Here is an 18,895-nt window from a genome sequence, read left to right as displayed (position 1 = left end):
TCTATAATTAAACATAAAATTTAATTATTATTTAAGTATAATTAAATACTATGTTACAATTACTCTTTTTAATAGGCATCACTTTTTAAAATTAATTTATTTTTAAAAATTTATTTATTTTTGGCTGTGCTGGGTCTTCATTGCTGCACTCAGGCTTTCTCTAGTTGTGGAGAGCGGGGGTTACTCTTCATTGCAGCGTGTGGGCTTCTCATTGCGGTAGCTTCTCTTGTTGTGGAGCACAGGCTCTAGGCATGTGGGCTTCAGTGGTTGTGGCACATGGGCTCAGTAGTTGTGGCTCGCGGGCTCTAGAGCACAGGCTCTGTAGTTGTGGCACATGGGCTTAGGTGCTCCGCAGCATGTGGGATCTTCCTGGACCAGGGCTCAAGCCCGTGTCCCCTGTGTTGGCAGGTGGGTTCTCAACCACTGCACCACCAGTGAAGTCCCTACAATTACTTTTCTTTATAGCTCTATCAACTTTAGACAATATCTATTATTCTTTGCTAGGGAAGATGAGGGTTTAGCTCATTTAAACTGTCCCACTTTACTCACCTTACCCAATATTTGAGGTTATGATTTTTAGTTCTTGTATTGGTTATCTTTGTAAACTGCAAATAATCTATTTATACATTTAATTTTCACTCCATTCATCTTAGTGCCTTAATTTCCTTTTACATAGGATGATGATTATAGCACCCCTACCCTTATTTTCTCTTCTCCTTCTTTTTCTCTTTCACATTTTGTTGGCAATATTTTGACTTTTACATTGTTCAGGTTGTTTAAATACTGTTCTGCAACCATAATAAAATTTTCTACAGTTAATCCATAGAGTGACTTTAGGTGTTATACATCAAAATATTTTATGACATTTTGATTATATAAATACTGTTGAATGCTAAGTTAAGCAGCATATAAGGAATGCATTTCATTTCTTATTGGTCCAACATCATGTCCCTTGGGGGCATTCAAAGGAGAATGTTCCAGGCATTGAGGTTAGATGAACTTCCTTTTCTTACCCTCCATCAGTTGTTTATAATCATGTCACATTTCAGTTTGCTTCGTGTTTATACATGACTGTCTTACACAGGTTTTTCATTTTTCAAGGAGTTTCTAATTGCTTTTCTTTAGCTTGTTGATACACGATGCTGCATCTTCATCATACTCTCCAGTTTCCCTGTTCTCACATGTAACAACTATCCCCTTCTACCTCCCTTTCCAGAGAAATCCTCCACCTTCTCTATTCTGGACTGGCTGTTCTTCAGTTGCCAACCTGGGACTTTATTTCACTGCTTCTCTGGATCGAATCCACTCTTTCCTGTATCTCATGCATTTCTCTTTTTTGTTTTACTTAATTTGCTGTAGAATATATTCCCGTAACTCTCTAAGAAAACAGGAGATAAACTTTCTGAATTTTTAAATGACTTTATTCTAACCTCATATCCGATTGATAGCTTGGCAGGATGTAGAAATCTGAATTCAAATCCATTTCCCCAGAGCTGCCAATGAGAATCTAATACCATCCTGATTCTTATTCTTATTAAGGTGACCTGGTTTTTCTCTCTGGGGGATTCCAGTGGTTTTCTAAAATTTCAAGAGGACTGGTTTATGTATATCTTTTTTTTATTCACTGTGTTTGGCACTCAGAGGCTCCTCTCAACCAGAAGATTTATATTCTGTATATTCTGGTTCTGTGGGCAGTAACTGGAGGGAACATGAGAGGCTGGGATGGGAGGGTCACATTCTGTTTTTGATCAGATGATGGTTACACAGGCATGTTGTATTTCCTCAAGAAAGGAAACAGGAATCCCAAGGAATCCCACTGGGTTCCTGCTCTCTGGACCCATCCTATCACTCCAGTCTTCCCAATTCTCTCCATCCTGTATTATTTCCTTGATGACTCTTATATTATTTCTTTGATGATTTCCTTCTCTCCATTTTTTCCCTTCTTTCTTCCTCAGATTCCAGTTAGTTAGATGTTGAAATTCTTGAATTGGTCCTTTATGTCTTCTCTTCTGTCTCTCTCTTTCTCCCCCATCTGTGAGTTTGTGTGTGCCAGAGATATCCTTAACTTTAGTTTCCAGGCCTTATGTTGAAATTTAAAATTTTGGCACTTACATTTTAAAATTCAAACAGCTCTTTCTTGTGTCAGCATCTATTCTTGTTTTATATAATCTCCCTGAATATAGTAATTATTTTTTAAAAATGCCTTTTTAGAACAGTTTTAGCCTTCCAGAAAAATTGAGAAGACAGTATAAAGTTCCCATATTTTGCACCCAGATCCCTAATTATTAACATCTTACATTAGCATTTGCTATAATTAATAAGCCAATATTGATACATCATTATTACTATTATTCAAGGCCATACTTAATTCACATTTCCTTAGTTGTTACCTAATGTATTTTTTTCTGCTCTAGGATCTCATATTACATTTAGCTGTTGTACCTCCTTACGCTCCTTCCGGCTAAGACAGTTTTTCAGACTTCCCTTCTTTCTGATGATCTTGACAGTTTTGATGAGTACTGGCCAGACACTATCTAGGATGTTCCTCTACTGGAATTTGTCTTAACATGCTCTATTGCTTGTTAATTTGTCAGGCTGCACTTTACATTTGGGAACCAGGTAAGGAGTCAACTGGTCAACTGCTCTGTATACCAGCCTTCAATGATTCCCCATTTCTAATACTTCTCATTAGCTCTGCCAGCTCCAAGTTTACAGCCTCTCTGGGATCCTAATGAGCAGAGTGGAACAGAGTAGCTCACTTCTCCACTGCAGCCCATACACAGCCCCTCGTTCCAGGCTGTGGTCTCCTTAGCCTGCTTCTGCTTTCTATCTTCAAGGAATACTACCTATCTTGTATACTGATTTTTTTCTTCCTCTGTTCCTCTATGCCATTCCATTAACTTTCATGGATTTATTCCTTTTAAATATCTATATTTTAACTGGAGGAGTTTGGAAAAGAATGGGAGGAGAATGTATCAGTCTGTCATCTTTTACCAGAAGACTCCATACGTCCACTTCTTATATGAAAATAAAACTTCTCCTTACATTTAAGGGAAGGAAGTAAAAATGTCCACTAACTCATAATTTTGTTGTTTGTTCATAATTCTCTTGATACAGCTTAATTTATATTCCTGTCAAAGCTTTTATTAAAGCTTCTGATAAAACTCAGTCAAGGTAGGTCCCCATAGGAAAAAGAATTCACCCATATGAACCTTTCACGAAGCAATTATGTGTGGAGTCGTGGGGAGGTTAAGGGAACAAACAAGGGAGTGGAAGGCACCGGGGATGAGCAACAGAAAGATATTGTTACAATCCCTAGGGCCAAAGGGCAAGGGGAGGAACAGAGCTACAGGAGCCCAGTAGGCACTACAACTGTGGAGAAGCGGCCATCCAGCAGAAGCTGTATTATAGAGAAATACATTACTGTGCTGAAGCAAAGAGTTGGGAAAAAATGCTAACTTCTTTCTTTTCTGCCCTCCCACCTCCTGGCGGTGCTATCCATCTGCCAGACCCAACCAGAAGCTATTAGGGGAAGGGGGCCAAAAAGATGCAGTTTGTAGGAGACAGAGCACGGCTGCGAATGGATTGAGCTGGTGAGGGTGAGGGGTGGCTGGAGAACTTTCACAAAACATAAATAGGAACACATAATATTGGATATTATGTATGATGACCTTGATTAAATGTAAGAAACGATTAACAATCCTCATTCCCATGAACACTTTTTAAAGGGGAACAAAAACATGTAGCAGATGAGTCTAAGGATAATCAAGGCTACCATGCAAATTAAGACAAGCTCAAAACCCTGCACACAAAATAAATTACAACCAAACTTCATTTTCTGAACATGTAAAACTGTTCCAGCAACTAGAAATCTATGTCATACAGTGTTAGAAGTCAGGATAGCGGTTCCCCTAGGGCATCAGTGACTGGGAGGGAGCATGAAGAACTTTGGGAGTACTGGTAATTTTTGGTTATTCATCTGGGTGCTAGTTACACAGATGTGCTCACACTGTGAAAATTAATTGATGCACTGTGATTAGTGTGTCTTTTTGTGTATGTATGTTGCAATTCAACAAAAATCTATTAAAAAATTCATGGTAGCCACGAATACAACTTAAAAAAACCTGCACTACATTAATGCATCTTTCTGCCCTTCTTTAGGTATCCTAACTAACAGTAAACAAGGATTTACTAGAACAACTAAAAAAATGATGTGCATTCAACAGAAATGAAAGGCAGGTCTCAGCTTCAAGTAATTTGTGAACTACTTAGAAAAATGTAATATTTAAATATGAAATTAAGAATATTAACAAGTAATGTATCAGGCTATGAAGAATGCTATAATAAAAACAGATCCAGTTTTGGCATGCAATTGATTCTCATCAGAAGGCCTGGATATAAATATTCCCCAAGTGGGCTCTTTCTGTTGGCGATCTCTTTCTCTTTAACCTTAACAAAGGTCTACTCAACTAGGCCAATTGCCTGGTTTCAGAAGGTGCTTCTGTGACTACTGTGGGTGGGCAAGAGGAGAGGCTGAGTAAGGCCTCTCTCTTCTGCTTCAGTGGGAGTAGCCCTGTTTTATCTGTTTCATACTATTATCTGTTTATACTATTATCAGTGTTAATTTTCTCTAAACAAAAGGATTTTGCTGCTAAAACAAGCTTGGAAACAACTTGTCTAGAAATCTGACCTCTAAATTTGTATATCTCAGTTGACATATCTCACAGTTGAAAAAATTTTAAAAGCCTCTGAAACTCTAAAAATAAAACCCATTTTTAAAAGGAAATGAAAATTACCTGAAGTAAAGGAACAAAATCATCCTGTTCTAGATAGCTGCAGCTGGGCTTTGCAAGAAGACAGATAAACTTAGAGGCATCATCATGATGGTTACTCAGCAACCTAGAAAAGAAACAATTGCTTAGGAAGACTGACTACTATGAACAATGACTACAACATCAATAGTTGGTAATTTCAGTCTGATCTGAAGGCCATTTAGATCAAGAATCAAGTGCTCTCTTTTCAGTGATTAAAAAAAGGAAATTTTTCCATGCTCTTGATTTTGTCAAAGGGCCATCTTAATAAAAGCTCAACAACAAGACGGTACATTATTTTTGTAGAATGCTTCTGAGACCACAGAGTCAACTGAACTAATGCATGTAAAAATACACTTGAAGGAGAATGTCTGTTCAGGTTAGCTCAGGGCAACTGGAACCAGAACTCCAGAGCTGCCCAATAGGAGGGAACACATCTGATGGACCACTACATACCACGTAAGACATGAACTTCTGCTTGTCCAGGTTGGCAGACATATTCAGGACTAACATGGTAGGGGGCTTTTGAAATTAGACTTTGAAGCACCAGGCTTAAGAAGAAAATGAAGGCCCTATTAAATCTTCAAGTTCTAAGAATTCCTCACATCCAACTAATTGCTGGACATTTCCATCTGGATGCTATACTCTGACAGCAAAGTCAAAATAGCGAAAACCAAATTTAAAATCTTCCTCTCAAAAATCATGGATGTCTATTTTTGTTAATGGTGGTACCACTCCAAGTTATCTGGGCTTGAAAATTTGAAGTCATTTTAAACTTATTTCTCTTCCTTATTCTCCACATCCAATTAGTTTCCAACCTTTCTTGCTTTTCTTCCTTAATCATTTACTGAATGCTAATTGTGTGCCAGATACTGTCTGGCCTTGTGAATACTTGAAATACAAAGAAAATAAGACATAGTTTTTTGTTTGTTTGTCTGTTTGTTTGTTTATGCGGTACACGGGCCTCTCACTGATGTGGCCTCTCCCATTGCGGAGCACAGGCTCCGGACGCGCAGGCTCAGCGGCCATGGCTCACGGGCCCAGCCGCTCCGGAGCATGTGGGACCTTCCCAGACCGGGGCACGAACCTGTGTCCCCTGCATCGGCAGGCGGACTTTCAACCACTGCACCACCAGGAAGCCCAAGACATAGTTTTGTGCCCTGTAAGGAACTTACAGTCTAGTGAAAGAGCTACACCAATAAGATGTATAATCCTGTATAATGTTATTACAGAAGTAATAAACTCAGGGTGTCATGGAAAGACACAGGAGGACCAGTGAAATTCCCTGAAGAGTTGTGAAGTAGGAAAGTGGACTACTGCAGATCAAGAGGGATGCATGTACAAAGACCTGGTGTGAGCCTGCACAGATTATTTGAGCAGCTGCAAGCACGGGGTGGTAAGGGAAGGGGACATGAGCATGTAGGATTGGACCCTGGAGGCCCTTTTATGTTAGGTCAAGAAGCCTGGACTTTCGCCTACTCACAGAAGAATTTTAACTTGGACTGAGACATGACCAGATGTGTTTTTCAAAAATATCAAGCAGAAATCTTTCCAAGGGCCTGAGCATGGATACTGGCAGTGGGAGATGAAGAGAAAGGGGCAAATATGGTTCAAGTGAAAGGAAATGGTAGTTGATAGGTGTGGAGGGGTAAAAGGGGGGAAGTCCATGATGACTCCCAGCTTTCTAACTTAGACCACTAGGTGCTTGGAATTTGGGATGGGAATACTAGAGTCCTAAGGAATATTTCCTCAAAACATTTTAGACAACCATTCCTTCCTTCCTATTTCTGTCTTATCATCAAGTCCAGGGTCTTATTCCTTCATGCTGAGACCTTTAGAAGGGAAGAGGGTCATAACAGGCTTCAGTGTCCATGCAACCTCACATCATGGACAATTCATCATTCTAAAACATTCTTTGATTATATAATTCCCTTTTCCAAAAATGTTCAACAGTTTTCTACCACTTATATGAGTAAGTCTAGATGTCTAAGTTGGGCATTTAAGGCCCTCTTTAATTAGGCTAGAGTCTGCCTATCTCACTACTATGATAAATGAAACGTCCGCTCCAGGCAGCTGGCCTGAACCACTCTTCTCTGAGCATGCTGTGTGCATTCTTGCCTCGGTGCCATTTCTCATGTTGTTTTACTCTCCTAGAACACCACCTCTCCCAACTTTGCTATCTGAACGCTGGCTATTCTTTAAGGTCCAGCTAATAAACTACCCCTTTCAAAAAACCTTCTCTGACAACTAAATTCCTTACTGATCTTTGTACTATTTAATTTGTATGTATTACATACACCATTGTACCACGAACTTTCTTTTATTTCTCTGGCACCTAAAGGGCAGGCAAAGTTATAGCTCTTTTTTTCCCTTAACACTAGATATAGTGACTTTCACATTGAAGATTCTCAAAAAATGTTTGTGATCTAACAGATATACCCTTAACTGACTTCATTTGTGATTATTAAAGCCATAGAATGATCTTTATATTTATTTTCCTTAACATTTTTCAGCATGCTCAGGACCCCCAAAGTTAAATAAATATACATTTCAGAAAAAGATTACTGAAATAGGTGTTGATGGGAATCACCTCTTAGGATAAGAAAATGGGTGGGATGATCACAACAAAAGGCAGTGAGGTATAGCACCACTAAGTACGAACTGCACAGACACTGACAGATGAGAGACTCTCTAAGAGGGAAAAGTCAAATCAGGTATGGCCTTTTGCGATCAGAAGCATGAATCAGAGAGAAAAGGTGAATTCTGATTCTCAGCCAATGCTAGTGGCTGGTGAACTCTATAAGGCAGGAGAGAAAGAGATTAAAAAAAGGCGTGAAAGCTGGAGAAAGAAGGTAAACATAGCTATCCTAAACTATCATCCAGAGCTCTTAGGATGAAATATTGTTTTGTTAGTCGAAAAATCACACTTTGACAGGAAAAGGTAAGAGGAAATAAAGCATAAAAAAGCTGGGACAATATTACTGACTCTGTGTAAGAGGAGCTCTGTCACAAAGCTGGTAAACTGGGAACTCAAAAAGAAAAGCTGTGGAGCAATGCCTTTCCCCTAAAAATGTCTTGACTGCAAGAGAAACAGATGTCAAAGTACAGATATGAAATGGGCAGCAGAGCAGGGAAGGGACGGGGAGCAGAGGCAGGGGAACAAGAGCCTGTTAAGGTGTTCATGCTCAAACCACTCAGAGGAGGGCTCAGAAGCCTCCACCCCATAAACACTGGGACAGGAGGCAAACTATTTCCTGTTTTGCTGTTAACTTTTGTATTTGACTTTCCCCTCAAGATTATATAGAGCCTATTACTGGAGCAAGTCAGCATGTGTATGTATATGCCAATATGTTTTAATTCTGTGTCATTATCTGCCAGTTATTTTTTTTTTAATTTTTTAAAATTTATTTTTTGGCTGCACGTGGGCTTTCTCTAGTTGTGGTGAGCGGGGGCTACTCTTTGTTGCGGTACGCAGGCTTCTCCTTGTGGTGGCTTTTCTTGTTGTGGAGTATGGGCTCTAGGCACGTGGGCCTCAGTAGTTGTGTCACGCGGGCCCTAGAGCGCACGGGCTTCAGTAGTTGCGGCGTGCGGGCTGTAGGGCACACGGGCTTTCAGTAGTTGTGGTGCGTTGGCTCAGTAGTTGTGGCTCGTGGGCTCTAGAGCGCAGGCTCAGTAGTTGTGGCGCACAGGCTTAGTTGCTCTGCGGCATGTGGGATTTTCTTGGGCCAGGGATCGAACCCGTGTCCCCTGCACTGGCAGGCGGATTCTTAACCACTGAGCCACCAGGGAAGTCCTGCCAGTTATTTTTTTGTACTTGAAAGTTTTATATACTATACTTGGACCCAAGTCACTTTATGCAAAGGGTACAATTTGTAAAAAATTATAAAAATAAACACATGTCTTCTTTAAGGTCAGTGTGGTAATTCAAACCATCCTGCTTAGTTGCTTTGTCTCCCAAAATAGCCATACTTGAGTCTCTTTTAAAGCACGCATTTTAAGTGCTGAGAAAGGAGCTCCCACTAGAGGGCGCTCCAGTCGTTATAGTATCTGGCCAGAAAATAAAGCTTTGATACAGAGACATCAGTTATCTGTTCACAGAATTAAAAAAAAAATTTTTTTAATGAAAAAAGACAGGGACAGTTGCTCATGCTGTATAACTTCATAAGCAGTGTCCTACAGTAACTGAAAATGAAGACTTGTGCTTCAAGTATTTTTGCCTTTTGCCTTTGCAGAAATAATCTCTTTTCCTTAGAGATAAAGTGAAAATGATTCATCTCAATAAAGGAATATAGCTGTTGCGGGTGCTGCTGCTCTGTCCACCAACAGAAATGTCCACCCTATCCCGGTGACATGAAGTCTAAGACAAAAAAACTGGCTGTTACTTTCCTTAATATTATGCAGTTAACTGCCGATAAACAAGTTGATTACTAGTTTTTCTTTGATAGTCAGCCTCAGGCTCACAAACATAGGGTCCTAGCATATTCAAAGTAACTTAGAATGTAAGTAGTTATAGTTCTTCTCTCTGGCTCTAATTTTTTATAGAATGAACTACTCCCCCCACCCCTTTTTAATCTCCCAGCTTCTTCAACACGTTCTCTGAAATAATAACTCACTTTTTGCTGCTTTCCCAGATTGTTAGATGGCTTTTGCCAACAATGCTGAACTCAATGGCTGAAGATACCCAGGACAAGAGCTGTGTAACATCCCTATTCTTTCTAACCCTTGTTCACACTCCACCTGAGGCATTTTTCAGGGCCTGGCACCTACCAGGGGGAGAGAAGCTAGCTGAATGAAAGCTAGAACATCTACACATTTCAAGATCTTCAATTCTGCTACTGTTATACACTGACTTTTAATAACAACAATAATAATTAATAATAGACAAGCAGACCACCCAGCTGAAGTCCTGGCTTTACTGGTAGGGAAAGGAGAGGGAATCCAAGCTGACCCCCCTATTGTTCAGGCCCTTGGCTCTATTTTCTTCCCTCAGGTTCTAGGGTGCCAGAGACAGCCAGAATGGCAAATGCCAATTCTTTTACTGGTTTACTCCTAATTAGTTCTGTTTTGCTAATTCTAGACTCCAAGGAGTTCTTCTTTTACGACTACACACACAAAAATTTTTTTTAAGATTTTTATCTAGCTGTTTCCTATTTGCTATAGGAGAGGTGGAATGGTGACCATGGCCCTGACTTTGGAGGGTCATCCTGCTGGTGTATGAGGAGTGGTTCTAGTCCTAGGGCCATTCTAGTCCTTGGTATTTGAACAACTTAGAACTATTCCCTGTAACAAAATGACTAAAACTCACCTGGAAAACATGAAGCATTTATAACTTTTAGCTTTGATGTCGTTCTTTAAAAGAAGTCCATTAACTGGTAGTCTTATATCCCCTGATCACTTTAGTTCTATTGTAATGCAAGAAGAACTTGGTGAACTCAACTTGCTGCTAGATTTTTCAAAATAAGAATACAGTTATTCATCACCTATTATGTTCTCAAGCATTATACTACTAAGGGCTTTGAGGTGGCATGGAAGAACCAGAAGAATCTGTAAGCTGAATTTTGCTGCTATTATATGTTGATTTTAAATGATGATGATGATGATAGTGACATCAGGTGAACAGCATTTCCCAATAGTTCATCAGGAAGGGTATCTAGCCCAGAAAAGATGAGAAGAGCATATTTAAAGAAGGCTGATCAGTTAGAAGAGGTAGAAGGGGCATACTATAACAGTCTCTTAAATTGATAAATATATCAAGAAATAACTTCTAAAGAAGAAAGAAGGGAGAAAAAAACAAAAGAGAGAAGAAAGTTGGATTTGAGTTCAAGAAAACTTGTCAGGATGTTAAAATCCAGGAGTATCTTGATAGATGTACTATTCCTTTTTTCCTTAACTGGAGCTTTTAAAAAGTAGTAACTAAAATCTACTAGAATTCAGCTATTTTTAAGAAATCAACTACATACAATTCTAAATTTGATCACATGAGAATGGAAGCATGTGACATGTGTGGTCTGCTCCCCTTAAAGGAGCATTTATGTCACTGCTGCAAGAGTCAAATCCTAAGACTCAAATTGTTAACAAGTGAAACTAAGAAACTACCAAATAGTCATTAAAGAAGTATTTCTGAAGGTCTGTTTTACTGATTAGAGACGTAAGATAAAGGCTTAGGGAAAGAATTTGTGTGTGGGAATAAGCTGTGAGTCATTGAATTTTACTTGTTGAAACAAAGGATAAGGGGAAAAGTAATAAATGAGTAAAATAAGTGACTTTTATAAAGCATGTCATGAGGGCCAGACAATTCCTTGCCCAGCCCCAGAGTAACTGCACTCATACTTACTTTCTCCACATGGCAATGAATGACTGGGCTGACACAAATCCTGTCCTCTCTCCCCCTGCAGCCCTGAACATGGGGGTTTTCCAATAAAGAGGACAGCCACAGACCTGCAAATAAAGCACAAATACAGTGTAAGCCAAGGGGCAGTGAAGAGATGACATGACCAAAGAAAGGGCCTTTGTGGCTTTTACCCTTCATGCCACAGTGGACAGAAGGGCCCTTGGAGGAGCAAAACTGGGGCAGAGGCAGATACATCAGCTGGAGTAGATTCAGCAAGACAGAGGGGAAACAAAATAAGAAGATGACATGTTTAATGAAGAAAATGAAAATCCATTTGCCTTTTCTTCAAGTGCATTTATAGTGATGTTTCTTTCCCCTAACCTGAAAAAGCAACCAGTCTCCCTCCCTTCCTACCACTCTTACATCATATATTTTCTACCTTTAGGAAAAAAAAGAAGTGACTGAATGTCATGGTTGTATATGCCTTTCCCCCTTTGGCAGGAAAACACAGCCACCTTTATTGCTCACTCACTTGGTGTCAATACACTCTATCACCTCTCTCCCTCTCTCTCCTTTGCTTATTGTGTTATTAAGCCCCAGGTGCAAAAAGAACCAGAAAAGCCTGGACTGTTCAAGAAAACAGCTATAAATCTATTTAAATGGATACAATTCAGGTGAAAGCTGAAAGGCAAAAATTAAAATGCTATTATTTATTTAGAAGATACCACAAATGACTACATATTATAAAAGCCTTAGAAAGAATTAAATACAATACCCTAAAAGATAATGATTTTTTTCTCCTCAATAAAAAAGCTCTTTCTTTCAATTAAGAAAAATTATTCTTATACTCTTATAAGAGACAGTCTGTACCAAATTAACCTGCTTTTTTTCTAGAGGGAAAATTCTTCCAAGTAATAATAATATCTAAATATTAGCAGAGAAATAGTCTCTATAAATGATCCCAATTTTATATATACACATAAAATGTATTCCCAAATCTGAAGCTCTTCAGAGAGTCACATCTTGTCATTGGATAAAGATATTCTTATTATTCATATTAGATATAGGATCTGTTGAGCCTTATTCTACAAAGGGAAGCTTCCCCTCTGACAGATAACTGGATGTGAACCCACAATAGGTTGAAGTGAAGCTGCTCCTGATGTGAGGCCTCAGTGCATGGGGGATCCCCACAGAAGTCTGCATAGTACTTCATCTGAGATCAGTTATGCTGAGAGAATGCCCAGGGCTGCTGGGTTCATGTCAGAGATGACGATATGGATGGTGAGATTCAGGCCAAGGAAGGTAAGTACAGGGCAGAAATGAGATTGCTTCTGCCAGGGCCACTAAAGCGTGTTCTGCAAGCAGGATGGAATTTAAGATTTCTTAAGTCCAGAGGTCAAATACCTCCACTGAGGTCAAGAATGAGGGAAAGGTGTTGCTTAGCAAACAAATGGATTTTGTTTATTGTATAAATTATGACTGCCAAGGTACAAAGCTTACAATTAACATACTTTGGGTGGTAACTGTCAAATCCACTTTCCCCAATCCCAATCCTTCCTTTCATGCAGAATGGTGGTTTGCCAAGAAAATGCTCTTAAATATGACAGGCTGTTGGTAACTGCTGGAAAATTTGAAAGAATAGCCTGTATTATGGAGGTGGGGGGTGCAGAGCCACAAAAAGGGAGAAAATACAAGGAGAGACTGGAACTGGCTTGCCAAGGTGCTTGAAGCTCCTACCACTAGAGCCACTACGGATTTTTCAGAATTGGAAGGGATCAGGAATCTTCTAGTTCATCCTTGGGAAGTGGTCACCAGCTCAGCGAAACACTTCCAGGGACTGTGCACTTACTATCTCCAGTGGGGCTACTTCCACTATTAAAAACTTTCATTTCCTTAGATTACAGTCTTTTATTCAGAAGACTCCAGTTAATATGTGTACACATCAGCTCATAAAGAGTAGTAAATCACTGGGATTAACATTTACAAATTTTTTATGACCCAAAGGCAGAATCCTAAGAGATAAAGTACAGAATAGATATGTTTTGAAGTAGATGGGAAAGGGCTGACTTGTTTTTCATGTAGTGGGTCACCCTGAGCAGCTAAAGGTTAGGCAACATGAGGGTATCGGGCCCTTGGAGAAAGTGCCAAAAGAAAAAACTGGAAGGGCAGTGGATGGCAAGGGCTTCAGACAATACACTTTTACCATTTTTTAAAAATGTATGGCTGGCCTGCATCTGCTTAAAAACAAAGGATTAAGATAAAGAGAGTGAGCGAATAGCCAAAGCAATCTTGAGAAAGAAAAATGGAGCTGAAGGAATCAGCCTCCCTGACTTCAGACTATACTACAAGGCTACAGTAATCAAGACAGTATGGTACTGGCACAAAAACAGGAACATAGATCAATGGAACAGGATAGAAAGCCCAGAGATAAACCCACACACATATAGTCACCTTATTTTTGATAAAGGAGGCAAGAATCTATAATGGAGAAAAGACAGCCGCTTCAATAAGTGGTCCTGGGAAAACTGGACAGCTACATGTAAAAGAATGAAATTAGAACACTCCCTAACACCATACACAAAACATAAACTCAAAATGGATTAAAGACCTAAATGTAAGGCCAGACACTATAAAACTCTTAGAGGAAAACAGGCAGAACACTCTATGACATAAATCACAGCAAGATCCTTTTTGACCCACCTCCTACAGAAATGGAAATAAAAACAAAAATAAACAAATAGGACGTAATGAAACTTAAAAGCTTTTGCACAGCAAAGGAAACCATAAGCAAGATGAAAAGACAACCCTCAGAATGGGAGAAAATATTTGCAAATGAAGCAACTGACAAAGGATTAATCTCCAAAATTTACAAGCAACTCATGCAGCTCAAATCAAAAAACAAACAACCCAATCCAAAAATGGGCAGAAGACCTAAACAGACATTTCTCCAAAGATATACAGATTGCCAAAAAACACATGAAAGGATGCTCAACATCACTAAACATTAGAGAAATGCAAATCAAAAATACAATGAGGTATCACCTCACACTAGTCAGAATGGCCATCATCAAAAAAATCTACAAACAGTAAATGCTGGATAGGGTGTGGAGAAAAGGGAACACTCATACACTGTTGGTGGGAATGTATATTGATACAGCCACTATGGAGAACAGTATGGAGGTTCCTTAAAAAACTAAAAACAGGACTACCATATGACCCAGCAATCCCACTACTGGGCATATACCCTGAGAAAACCAAAATTCAAAAAGAGTCATGTACCAAAATGTTCACTGCAGCTCTATTTACAATAACCAGGACATGGAAGCAACCTAAGTGTCCATCAACAGATGAATAGATAAAGAAGATGTGGCACATATATACAGTGGAATATTACTCAGCCATAAAAAGAAACAAAATTGAGTTATTTGTAGTGAGATGGATGGACCTAGAGTCTGTCATACAGAGTGAAGTAAGTCAGAAAGAGAAAAACAAATACTGTATGTTAACACATATATATGGAGTCTAAAAAAAAAGTGGTTCTGAAGAAACTAGGGACAGGACAGGAATAAAGATGCAGACATAGAGAATGGACTTGAGGATATGGGGAGGGGGAAGGGTAAGCTGGGACAAAGTGAGAGAGTGGCATTGACATACCAAATGTAAAATAGATAGCTAGTGGGAAGCAGCCGTATAGCACAGGGAGATCAGCTCGGTGCTTTGTGACCACCTAGAGGGGTGGGACAGGGAGGGTGGGAGGGAGATGCAAGAGGGAGGGGATATGGGGATATATGTATACATATAGCTGATTCACTTTGTTATACAGCAGAAGCTAACACACCATTGTAAAGCAATTATACTCCAATAAAGATGTTAAAAAAATTTTTTTTAATTAAGTGGGTTTCTTGCAGACAAAAAAAAAAGATAAAGGGAGTCAGAGATCAATAAGAACCTAAAAAAAAAAGTAAATGATATCAACCTGAGTGCAACAGAATAGAAACTTTTATAACAAAGGAGAGAACAAGCTCATGTCAAGGCTTTTTACAAAGGAAAAGACTGGATGACAAGTGAGGAAGTACAAGATGTGCTGAAAATGGGTTTAGGAAACTGAGATTTAGAGGAGGAGGAAAGAGTCAGCGTTGCTGGAGCAAAGAAAGCTTGACTGACACCTATAATTAGATCTAAAAATGGCCCAACAACATAAAGAACTGAAAGCAAGGTTGTCTAATGATACACAGGAAGAGATGATCACCCAATATTTGTAATGTTCTTTAACATTTTTAAAATGTCTCACGCCCGTTATTTCATTTGGCCCTGACATGATCCCATACAGAAGAGGGTGGGTATTTTTATCCAGTTCTGCAGATGAAGAAAAAAAGGTACAGAGAGGCTAGCTTCCAGGCCACAGGCACGATGGGTCAAGATGGTACTGTATCAGCCAATTAGAGGAGCTGGAGGGCTTTGTTCGGTTCAGAAGACTTTCATTCTTTTCTCTCAACTTTCTCTTAGAGGCTAAAACTCAGTGGTGACAAATACTTCCCTTGCTGTTCCTCAGTTTCTGTTCCTATGCTTTTTTTTTTTTTTGTGGTACGCAGGCCTCTCACTGTTGTGGCCTCTCCCGTTGCGGAGCACAGGCTCCGGATGCACAGGCTCAGTGGCCACGGCTCACGGGCCCAGCCGCTCTGCAGCATGTGGGATCTTCCCGTACCGGGGCATGAATTTGTGTCCCCTGCATCGGCAGGCGGACTCTCAACCACTGTGCCACCAGGGAAGCCCATCCTATGCTGCTTTTGCTCCTTTTAGATTGATTCTCTAGTCATTTCTTCTCCATTACTACTTAAAGCTGTGGAAAAAAGTACAAACTACACACTGAGAATTTAATCAGAAATGGACATTAATCTCTCCACGCTGTTTGAGGTTGAAGATGAATGAGCTAAACTTCACCAACAGATGCAGATTTCATAAACAGAGTTTTCTTTGCACTTAAAAAACAGACCCCAGTCTCTACAGCTACACTTAAGCATCATGGAGAGTAGACTGTAAACTCAAGGTGGCCTTCCAAGTAGCTTTATAAGAGAGAGATTTTTCTCTTTTCTTTTGATGTGGACCTTTTTTTTTTTGCGGTATGCGGGCCTCGCAGGCTCAGCGGCCATGGCTTACAGGCCCAGCTGCTCCGCGGCATGTGGGATCTTCCCACACCAGGGCACGAAGCCGTGTCCCCTGCATCGGCAGGCAGACTCTCATCCACTGCGCCACCAGGGAAGCCCTGATGTGGACCATTTTTAAAGACTTTATTGAATTTGTTACCGTATTGCTTCTGTTTTATGTTTTGGTTTTTTGGCCGTGAGGCATCTGTGATCTTAGCTCCCTGACCAGGGATCAAACCCACACCCCCTGCATTGGAAGGCAAAATCTCAACCACTGGACCACCAGGGAAGGTCCTCCAAGTAGCTTTGTAAACTATAAGAATCCATAAAAACGTTCATTTATTGCTCTGACCACATCCTCCTTTGTTGTCCCCCAGGGGTTGTCTTCTCCTTTCCTATAGCCAACCTGTCATGAGAACACAAGCACACGAGGGTCAGTGATACAGGCACTGCCAAAGGATGAGGACGGTCTGTAGAGCAAAGAACGGTGGAAAGTAAGATTGATTTAGTGAGTGCTAAAAGACTGGCTGTAGCCAAGGAAAAGCTGGATTACATGAGCCTAGCTAACTGGAAGACATGATTAAATGAATTTTTTAAAAAATAAATGATTTTAAGAATAGAGAGACAAAATCCAATAAAACGAGCTGATACAGTACTTCCAAGGTCATTATACACACATCCTCATCTTTATATGCAATGTTAGTTTTAACTTTTTAAAAGTATGAGCAGTTCACCTTGCTATCTGCGCTGACAATTAAGGTCTAAGCAGTGAACACAAATGCTTGGCACCCCTAATGGAAGTTAGGGCTATAATCAAGTACAATTCAGACAAGTTAATCAGACACGTATGTGTATGCGGGCTATTGTGCCACATGATAATTTGGTATAAACAGTAAATTGTCACGTAAATGCCTGTTACTATGGCTACTAAACAAAATAGTTTTCTATCTTTTTAAACTTCTCTATGTTGTCAGCTTCAACACTGGCAGTGTTTCCTGATGCCACCTACAGATTGATCCTCACTGCCTGTAAATAGGAAAGTCCTCCCTCTGACTCCCCAGCATGTAAACCCCTTCTCTGACTTGACTACGCTCTCTCCTACACTTCTCGTGACCATGTGGAGTCCTCAGGCTCTCTGCTCTCCTCTCACTGTGCATTCACTGTGGAGTGCTGGCGGCCACTGAGCCACAGGCAGGGCAGGGCTACCACCAGCCAGGTGGGAGAGCCAGAGCAGGAGGGTGGAGGCAGCACAGCAGGAAGGCTCCTCAGTTAGGCGCTGGGAATACTTAGAGGAAGGTCGACCCAGAGACCTTCAAGACAGAGCAGGCTGCAGGTCTCTGGCAGTGAGGCACTAGTCACTGATTGGCTCTCCAGATGTGGGGAGCCCAGCAGACCACCGGGGAACTACCATGTCCTGCAATCTGCAGTCTCTCCTGTTTGCCTGCCCGAAGTGGTCCATGAAACCTCATGTCTCTCTCACACAAATTGTTACCATGTTAGACATACCCTGTTTGGCATTTATGCGATTAACATGTTATCTCCAAATTAGACTTCATTCATCCTTGCTAAATTCTATCTTTTGGATTTAGATTCATCATTCTAGCCCACTCAGATAATTTACCACTTGATTCATAAAATAGTCATCTCTCAAAGCTTGGGGTAAGAAAATGCCAATGTCCTGAAAGAACTTATAACTTATTTGGGTGGATATAACTTGGAAGTCAGTTGATGGTATATTAGCATACGTCCAGGGGAGATAGGGTAGAAACAGCACGATGCAGGAGTCAGAGGACATGTCTCCTGACATGGACAAACTCTGTGACTCTACGTACATACTTGTAGGACTTCGGTTTCCTCATATGTACAATAAAGGAGAAGCAGGTGAGCTCTTACTTTTGGAATGAAAGAGGTTGTTTTTCACTAGAAACATTCTAAGGGGTCAAAAAGCAAGTTCTAAGATTGGGGGGGTGATGAAAAAAGGAATAAAAAAAGGATTCTTTTTCACTTCCCTTAAAATCACTCTACTTACAAATTATTTAACAGCAGTAACAAATGTTCTGAGGTTAGAGGTAGGAGAGAAGATGGGACATGACAGGGCGGGGGTTCAGGGACATCTCTCAGGACACAATGGAAGCTAGGTCTTAGAGGATGGGTGATGTGGGAGTGGCAGAGTGGAAGCCCACTTTGGAGGGGAGAACTATGAGAGCCCAAATGCAGAGGCAAGCCTGTGGGAGGGCAGGTGGGTCAGGCCCATGCAGGGAACAGTAGTTTGGGTTTTATCCTCAAAAGCGGTAGTCTTCAAACTTTCAAATATTATTCCTGAAAGCAGAGGAAGCATTCCCAGTGGAAGGGTGCATGGGGTCTTGGGAACTCCCACTTGGTGTCTAGTTGTCCACGTGCAGCCCTTAGCCTACTAAAGCCCCTCTGTCTCTTGAAGCACAGCTTGAGACCACTGCTAAATCCTGAGGTATGATCTGACTCTTCAGTATACATGCATCATAAAAACAGAACCCAAACGAAACAAAGCACTCCTACAGATGGTAGGAATCCCTGAATATTGCTGAGCTGGGGAATGACATGATCAAATATAAACTGATGATTATGCTCAG

The 18,895-nt window shown here is 40.4% G+C and overlaps 1 protein-coding gene across 2 annotated transcripts in view; it reads right to left on the bottom strand.

Annotated features, from left to right (window-relative positions):
* Positions 1-18,895, bottom strand: part of PPP2R3A (protein phosphatase 2 regulatory subunit B''alpha) — a 165,253-nt gene that overhangs the window by 115,877 nt on the left and 30,481 nt on the right. For both annotated transcript variants that reach the window (XM_065876145.1, XM_065876146.1), the window contains exons 3-4: positions 11,146-11,249; positions 4,797-4,899 (exon numbers count right to left, since the gene is read on the bottom strand). In XM_065876145.1, coding sequence (XP_065732217.1) covers positions 4,797-4,899; positions 11,146-11,249 — 207 coding nt within the window. The remainder of the gene's footprint in view (positions 1-4,796; positions 4,900-11,145; positions 11,250-18,895) is intronic.

Source organism: Phocoena phocoena, chromosome 4 (genome assembly GCF_963924675.1).
Source record: "Phocoena phocoena chromosome 4, mPhoPho1.1, whole genome shotgun sequence".
NCBI lineage: Eukaryota > Metazoa > Chordata > Mammalia > Artiodactyla > Phocoenidae > Phocoena > Phocoena phocoena.
Note: the sequence above shows the minus strand (reverse complement) of the source record. Positions and strands in the feature narration are given on the sequence as shown.